The 9,571-nt window shown below is 23.8% G+C and overlaps 1 protein-coding gene across 1 annotated transcript; it reads right to left on the reverse strand.

Moving 5' to 3' along the window:
* Positions 1-702: 702 nt before the first annotated feature.
* LOC127286805 (myotubularin-related protein 8) lies at positions 703-9,571 on the reverse strand. The gene is made up of 9 exons (XM_051313395.1): positions 9,363-9,571; positions 5,993-6,106; positions 4,678-4,840; positions 4,424-4,572; positions 3,454-3,579; positions 3,191-3,325; positions 2,987-3,119; positions 1,694-2,700; positions 703-1,017 (listed from the first exon to the last, which is right to left on the reverse strand). The coding sequence occupies exons 1-9, from the start codon at positions 9,396-9,398 to the stop codon at positions 871-873; spliced, it is 2,010 nt and encodes a 669-aa protein (XP_051169352.1). The 5' UTR covers positions 9,399-9,571; the 3' UTR covers positions 703-870.

Here is a 9,571-nt window from a genome sequence, read left to right on the forward strand (position 1 = left end):
TATTTGTGATCAAATTTTTTCCCTCGCCATAATTGAGATATTTTTAAGATTTACATTGGCTTCAATTACGGCGGGCAAAGTATCTTTAAAATACACGTAATTTTGGTCACCGAAATTTATACAAACACGCCGTAATAGAAAATTACGGTATTAGTTTTAATTTCTCATATTTGTTTAAATATCTAAATAACATAAGCGCTTTTAGTTTAATAAGTCTTCAACTGAATTTATACAATAGAAATGTCGAATTTTCTATTTCAAAGGTATTTTGACGCTAATCGCGCCGTAATTAGTACATTTACCCTATATATCTCCGGTGTAAGTGTTAATAAATGCTATCACTGAATCAATATCAATTATATTTATTTATTTATTCAATTACAAAGTTCCTAGGGCTAATAATCCGTCAAAAAAAAGAGAACAATGTTACAAGTACAATGTATATAATTTGCATTATAGATCTTAATACAATAAAAAATCACAATATGCAATAAAAAAAGAATTAAAAAAAAATTTATTAAACAATATTAATACTAATATTAAATTTAATAAAATTTAACAATAAAAATATCAAAAGGAGATTTTTTATGCCAAGAAAAAATGAAAATTAAAGGGGAAATTTAGAGAATTTTGAAAATGAGATTCTACTGCTATTATTGCTTGCTTTTTATTAATAGAATTTATAAAAAAAAAACATTTCACTTACAAATCACAATAAATATATTTCTCATATTTATATATACAAACGATTATTTAACATCTATTTTACAATAATAATATTATAGAAATTGTCGATACGACAAAGCGTTTAAATTTAAAAAAAAAAAATATTTACATATTATTTAATTATATAAATAAAAAAAAAAAAGTTCAAGATCTAACAGGAGATGAAACAGTTGATTTTCTTGAACAACCCTTACAAGTTGGTACTGGACGTTGAGATTCATGACCTACAAGTATTCTTTCAACTCCCATACATTTTAAGCAGAAAATATTTCCACAAGAAAAACAATGATACTGAAAAATAAATATTATACATAAATTATATACATTATTATTAATCCAGGCTCCCTATTAAATTGTGTCCCAAAAATCATACTAGACTTCTGACAACGGATTCATGAAGAGTGGGAAAAGGTAGATAATATGTATATGTTTTCAACTCTAGATTTTTTAAGCTGTGCTGTTAAAAAATTATAAAAGCTCTGCTAAAACAAGTTTTTCAATTACCATTAATTCCCCTGACATTTTAGAAGAAAAAGTTCTGTACAAGAATTGTAGAGCTTAAAAATACCTTTAAAATGACGGGTCGCAAGTTAAAAAATAGTAATTTTTTTAGTTGCATTTGAATTTAAACCATTAAAATCGTCACTTTTTTAATTGTTAATTAACTCTGAAAATAATAAATAAATAATTGTAATACTTTGTGAAAGTATGCCACTTATGACCCTTAATAAGCATACAAAATTTGGCCCTAAAAGAATAAGTAATTTTTGCAAAATTCCATTTGTTTATTAAAAACATGGTCTCCAAGTTATAACATCTTTTGTGAATTTGAAAGCTCGAAATCAATGTTGTCAGAAGTCTAGTATGATTTTTGGCACAAAATGATCACTTTTTTCATAGATAACCTGGACTATATTGAAATATTTATATTTCAAAATGTGAAATATTTTAATAAACAAAAAAATACCTTTCTATTGAAAACATCAAAGCTAGCAGAACAAATGCATTCACTTATATTCCGTGAAAATTTCCAATCCAATGCAACAGCTTTCATTTCTTTTTCAAGTTGATTTGCCTTAAGTGTAACAAATAATTTATCTTCATCTTCTTCTAAATTATTAATAATTTTCTCAGAGAAAAATTCTGTTAAATTTTTATCAAATTTAAAATGTTCATCTTTCATTGGCACATTATTTATCGTAAATAATTTTCCCAATGAATTCATTCGTCTAATTAAAAGTTTTACATGATCTTCAATTGAATTTTTATGATCGTGAAGTATATGCATATGTTCATCAAATGTTTCACGTGGATGAATACCATTTTCAAAACGATAATATAAACCACGCCAAAGTATAATTGATTGTGGCGCAAGTTTTGGTTGAAGAACAGCATTCATTTCTTTGTCAGTTACATTTTTTCGATAAAATGGATTAATATATTCATTTAAATGTTTTGAAATATAACCAGTGAATGAATATGTTTTTTCAGTTAATTTAAATTTTTGCCTTTCCTTTTCACAATTACCAACAAATGTACCATATTGACAACTGTTTACATGATCGTGTAATGTTAAAAGAAATACTTCATTAAATTGAAATGCATAAGGATATTGTTGAAGTAATTGATATGTGCAATCAATGAATTGAGTGAAAATTGGTGCCAATTCTTTGCTATCGCTTATTATATGACCGCAACGATCATTGAATTTATGTCCAAATGAAAGCCAATCTTTTTCAATTAAAATTTGAAAACCCTGAATACTTCGATAAAATGGATCAAGAAGTAATGCAGCTAGGGAACAAACTTGCGCTGTACGATCCCATCCATCGCTACAATGAACAACAACGCTTATTCCATTTGAGACAGCTTGTGCAATGAACCATGATGTTTCCAAAATTGATTTTATATGCTTTAACCATCCACTGCTTTCAAGGCCCGTTAAAAATGAACTCATTGATGTGCTTTTTTGTACTGTTTTAATAGAAATTAATGATAATTTTTTTTATTATTAAATGGGTAGAACTCTGGAACCTTTAACTTTTATGTCCCTTTGATATATTTTTTTTTAATTTCAAAAAGATTTTACCTAATTTTTGTTGGAGATATTAATTTTTAATACGAGTTTGGTAAAAATTTATTATTATTATTATTATTATTAATATTAATTATTTTTTCTCATTGAAAAGTTAAAAATTTCAGAGATAAGCCCATGTATTATCTAGAAAAATAAAAAAAAAAATACAAAGATGATACTTACAGTCAATTAATTTATTAAGACTCGCTCTCATAACGTGAATGTTTTCAATTCCAAAGAATTTGAATTTAATATTATCATAAAAGTTTTCGTTTTCATATCCTTTACCAGCCGCTCTATTGGCCATTGCATTTATCTACGTTAAAAAATAATAATTTGAAATCATTTTTTTTTTTTACACCAAAATCGTCTTGTAAAAATTCTTACCCTAGGTCGAGTATCCACAACATAAATGTACTTGGCATTTGTATTAGTACAAAGAATATTGTACAACATTTGTTCATCCTCTGGACAACGGGCATTGAATCCCGAAAGTGGTTGACTGCAACGACAAATTGCTGCCTACAAAAATAATATTTATAAAAAAAATTATTAAAATACTCTAAATTATAGGCAATATTTTGAAATTTTCAATTATACGTTAAATAGAAAATCAATTATTTTTTTTTTTTTAAATATTTTAAATGAACCTTATTTTTATGAAGATAAGTTAAAACTGGTAATCTTCCTTTGCTTCTAAATTTGGCGCTTCCAACTAAAACACTAGTTGTACACGTTGTTGGTACAAATAAACAACGCGGATATGTTTCACATAACTGTAAAAATAAATAAGGCACATGAATTTTCCATAAAAATCATTAATTCAAATTTTTATTTTAAATATTACATATGAGAAATAATTATTTCTTAAACGAATTTTTAATTTTTGAATTAAAATTTCAGGTTTTCTTTTTAAACGAATTTTTACATTAAATAAAATTTTTAGCCATCGAATTTTTGTTTAGCAGAATTTTTATTTTACAGTTTTTTTTCTTTACATGACTCTTTATGTACAAGCGAATTAAGCGAATTTGAATTTAACAGAATTCTAATTCGAAATTTTAAATGGCAGAAATTCACCGAATTTTAATTTGTCTGAATTTTTATTTATATACGAATTTTTAAGACGCCGAATTTTCACTTCTTCGAAATTACAAATGTCCGAACAAACAATCGACAGAAAAATTGCGCCGAAATCTTTCTCTCGATTGTTTGTTCGGACATTTGTAATTTCGAACAAATGTAAATTCAGCGTCTTAAAAATTTTATTAAATATTTGTACAAATAAAATTTCGGACAATTTAAAATTCGATGAATTGTAATTTCTGTCATTAAAAAATTCGAATCAGATAAAATTCGATTGAATGAGAATTTTGTTAAATTAAAATTCACTTAATTTAACATTCTTTTAAATAAAAAATCATGTAAAGAAAAATGACTGTAAAATAAAAATTCGATAGCTAAAAATTTTGTTATGTAAAAATTCGTATATAAAAAGAAAATCTGCTAAATTAAAATTTTTAAAATTGGTCTGAAAAAGAATTAGTTTTTAATAAATAGAAAAATTAAATTTATATTTTATGATATTAATTATAAAATAGTGTAAATGTTTATAAATACTTCGTAATTTGTATTTAAATATGAAATACTCCATTCTTCATTTGGAGCGCCTTGCCGCTGAAATTCTCGTTGTACGTTAAAAAGATTCCAACCCAATTGTTGGGCCCATGCTTCTCGATAATGAAAACAATAAAGATCCTCCATACTGGCTATTGAGATATTGAGAAAAGTTTTTTTTTACAATTAATGAAAATAAAGTTATTGTGAAACTAATTTCTTTGAATGTAAAATATGAAAAATAATATTAATAATACCTGGTGAAGATAGTTTAAGTAAAGTGAGGTAGACTTCATGACAATCGCGTTCTTTGGCAATGATAAATGTTACAACAAAAAAATTCTTGCACTTTATAAGAAGTGGTGAACCAGTTGTAGATAAAGGCAATTTTTCAACACTTGCAATATGTGTATTTAAAATCTACAAAGAAATTTATTTATTGGGACCCATATATGTTCTAAAAATCATTAGTTAGAATTTGCATTTTATGAAATTTCATTTGTCATAATTATTTTTGAGCCGAATTTTTATTTGTTCGAATTACTATTTTGCAGAATTTTCATCAAACCGATTTTCTATATTACACAATTTTTATATAACCGAAAATTCAATGCACAGAAATTTTATTTCTTCGAATTTTTATTTGTCAGAATTTTCATTTAACCGAAAAATCATTTAAAACAGAATTTCTAATTGATAAAATTTTCATTTGTCCGAAATTGCAAATTACCGAACAAACAATTGGCAGAAAGATTTCGGCGTGATTTTTAAAATCAACAAATCAAAAATTATCAATAAAATTGTGATTGGTTGATTTTAAAAATCGCGCAAAAATCGATTGTTGCTTCGGTCATTTACAATTGCGGACAAATGAAAATTTTATCAATTAGAAATTCTGTTAAATGATTTTGCAGGTTAAGTAAAAATTCTGCAGAAAAATCGGTTTTTTGGAAATTATATCAAATAATAATTCGAACAAATGAAAATTCATCTGAAAGAATAAAATGAAAATTCTATGCTATGAAATTCTACCTAATAAAAATTCTTTAAAATGCCTATTCTGTTAAATAAAAATTCGAGCAAATAAAAATTCTGACAAATAAAAAATCGAACAAATAAAAATTCTGTGAAGTGAATTTTCAGTTATAATAAAAATTGTGTAATATAGAAAATCGTTTTGATGAAAATTCTGCAAAATACTAATTTGAACAAATCAAAAATTCGGCTCTAAAATAACTATGACAAATGAAATTCCATAAAATGAAAATTCTAACTAATGATTTTTAGAACATAATCATGCGTCCCTACTTATTTAACAATATAAACGGGATAAAAAAAATTCAAAACTCCCTTTTGTTCTAAATTACTAGATAATAAATAATAATTTATTAATACTAAAAATAATAATTTACTCTTATTTTAAAATTTTTTCTGTATTGAATAAAGATTTTTTTTTAAGAATCTTAATTTGCTTCAATAAAAAAAAAAAATATAATTATAGAACAAAATTTTAATTTTAGTTAATTATATAAATTAGGTAATTTAAAAGTATAATTTAAAAATTATACTTGCCCATATTTGTTTCTTTCCATTTGAATCGACAAATATTATATGCGTTACAGTAATATATAGTGTTCCAATTGAATGATTGTTACTATATTTATCGAGCATTCGCACATTTTCCACCTATAATTTTCATATATATATATATTTATTTATGAAACAAAATTTACTAAATTACTACTAAATCCTATTGAAAAAAAGAAAAATGAAAAAAAAAATGATAATATGAGACATTCTCTGAAAAAAGCCAACCACAAGAAAAAGTTCTGCGATTACCTTGATGCTTTGGTAAATTCTTGTTCTATATGAAATTCAAAATTTGAAACCATATTCTACTATGAAAAATTTTTAAAAAAGTAATTTTTGACTATTTTATCAGTTTTTTTTTTAATTTTAAAAATTTTATTGTTTGAAAAAAATGGAAATTTTTCAAAATTAATTAATTCTTTAGAACTATGAAAAAAGCGTAAAAAAAATTAACTAATTAGGGTCAGTTGGGGTAAATGGGGACAAAATCGCTATTTTTCACAAATTACGTAAGTTTCTTCCTTTAAAAGGTAATATTTGTGGGTTTATTTTTTTTAAGTTGTTATTTACACTCCCAGGATTAATTTTATGCAGCAGAATAAAATTTAGATAAGCTTTAAATGCATGAAACTGACTGTCTCCATTTACCGCAAAATTTAGAAAATTTAATAAAATTCGGGGTAAATGGGGACAGTATAGTTTCTAAGAAAGTTTTAAGAAAAAAGTTTCCTAAAGAATATTATTGTATTAAGGGATGAAAAAACTTTTAAAAAAATTTGTGGTAGATATATAATAGTTGAATCAATTGAAATTTTTTTATTTTTTTTTTATTTCAGTATTTTGTCTCGCATTTGAAAAAAAACAGACTTAAAAATCATACCAAATTTTTTTCTTATTCCTTATGACTCCCATAACAGAAATTCACTTGAATTTTTGATTTTTGTTAATTTGATTAATAATGACAAGCTGTCCCCATTTATCCCAAAAATTTGAAAACTTAGGGTAAATGGGGACAGCTTGTCATTATTAATCAAATTGATAAAAATCAAAAAATTCAAGTGAATTTCTGTTATGGGAGTCATAAGGAATAAGAAAAAAATTTGGTATGATTTTTAAGTCTTAATTTCTTTTATCAATTAAAGGATATAATTTAAAGGACTTTTATTTTATCATAAAAGGAAATCCTCTATTAAATAAATATTAAAAGAAAAATTCGTTTATGATAAAAGAATTCGTTTAAAGTTAAATAGATTGTTTTCTCAGTATGTTATTTTCAAATTCTTATAGGGTCAGTCCACTGACTTTCGTCTAATAGTGGTTGCGACCAAATTTAAAAAAAATCTAGTTTTAATATATGTGAAACTCGATGATTTCCTGAGTTCATTAACCATATAATATTATGGAAAAAATTTTATTCCCTTTAAAAATATTAAATATCAAAAGTAGGAGGTTCACAATGTGATTTTGTAACCTTAAATTTTTCAATTTTTTTAAAAACGCTATTATTAAAAAACTATTAAAAATTAGATGTTGGAACTCACCAAAAACATAAATCACTTTATTTTGCACAGAGGAACGAAAGAATTATTGCAAAAATTTATTATTTTTGGATGATATACGATTTTAAACAAAATTCTATTTAAATATTCTCAAGATTTTTATTTACTTATAACTTTTTTGTCGGTGCTCCGAAAAAATTGAGATTTTGCACAAAGATTTTTTATAATATTCTTTACCTTCTATTAAAATCTTACGAAGGTGTTTTGTTTCGTTTTGGAGATATTAATTTTCAAAATTTTTTATTTAAAAAGATTAATTAAAAGACTTGAAGTTAACTGACCAATTTCAAATCGCTACATTTTAATATATTTTTTATAAAAAATGGAGCAGTTTGAATTTGGTTAGTTAACTTCAAGTCTTTTAATTAACATTTTTAAATAAAAAATTTCGAAAATTAATATCTCCAAAACGAAGCAAAACACCTTCGTAAGATTTTAATAGAAGGTAAAGAATATTATAAAAAATCTTTGTGCAAAACCTCAATTTTTTCGGAGCACCGACAAAAAAGTTATAAGTAAATAAAAATCTTGAGAATATTTAAATAAAATTTTGTTTAAAATCGTATATCATCCAAAAATAATAAATTTTTGCAATAATTCTTTCGTTCCTCTGTGCAAAATAAAGTGATTTATGTTTTTGGTGAGTTCCAACATCTAATTTTTAATAGTTTTTTAATAATAGCGTTTTTAAAAAAATTGAAAAATTTAAGGTTACAAAATCACATTGTGAACCTCCTACTTTTGATATTTAATATTTTTAAAGGGAATAAAATTTTTACCATAATATTATGGTTAATGAACTCAGGGAATCATCGAGTTTCACATATATTAAAACTAGATTTTTTTAAAATTTGGTCGCAACCACTATTAGACGAAAGTCAGTGGACTAACCCTATAAATCCTACAAAAACTTTATGAATTTTTAATTGTCAATAGTATTTTTCAGATAGTTTTCAATGCCAGAAAAAAATTTATCAAAAAAAAATTTTTAACCCTATGTTTTTTTTTTAAATTAACCTTTATTTTTTTATTTTTAACCCCTTCTTATGCCCCTTAAAAATTTTTGTGTTATTTTTATTTTCATAACTGGGATTTCAAGTAAAAATAACAAAAAAGAATTGTAAAGGGACATAAGGAGTTAAAAATGAAAAATAAGGGTTAATTTTGAAAAAAATAGGGTTAAAAATTTTTAATTTGGAAAACAATTTTTTGGCATCGAAAACTAGATGAAAAATTCTTTTTAAAAAAATCCCTATTGACTAATTAAAATCTAGTTTTTTTTTTAGAAATTATACGGATTTAAAAATAACAATGTTACCTAAAAACTCAAAATTTGAATCTTTTCTACTTATGTTTTTTTTTAAAATGAGTTTATATTTTAATATTTTGTTACTTTCATATATAGAATAACAATTTACCAAAATATCAAGCCAATCACAGAACTTTTTATTAACATCATAGAATTCTTTTGTTTCATCTTTCATATTAAAAATTCCATTCCTTTGTTTTATGTAAATAATTTTCAAATTACTTTCGTAAATATAATTACTAATTTCACTTTTTTTTTAAAATAGAAAATTTTCCAATTTCTCTTCAAATTATAAAAATTTAGGTTAAATAATGTTATTTTGTAAAAAAAAAAAATTTTTTTATTATCTCTCAACGTTTCGATGGTAGCAACTTTATTTTTCAATTAATATTTAATATAAAAATTATTTATAATTGCTCATTATAGAATTTAAATGTTCATATACTGTGTAAAATAATACATTAATAAATTTGTTTTAACATACCATGGAACGTGTTATTGACTCTATAGAATTATTCATAATATTAAAAAGATATTAATTCTCGCGTTCTAAAATTATAATTACTATTTGAATAATTAAGAATTTGCTTGTTTTTAATTGATTTTTGACATATGTATATGTATATATTTCACTTGACAACCCTTCATATATATGTATATATAGATATATGCATTCAGAATTTCTTTTGAGGT

The sequence above is a fragment of the Leptopilina boulardi genome, unplaced genomic scaffold, assembly GCF_019393585.1.
Source record: "Leptopilina boulardi isolate dan_hultmark-lab unplaced genomic scaffold, ZJU_Lbou_2.1 LbouV2_362, whole genome shotgun sequence".
NCBI lineage: Eukaryota > Metazoa > Arthropoda > Insecta > Hymenoptera > Figitidae > Leptopilina > Leptopilina boulardi.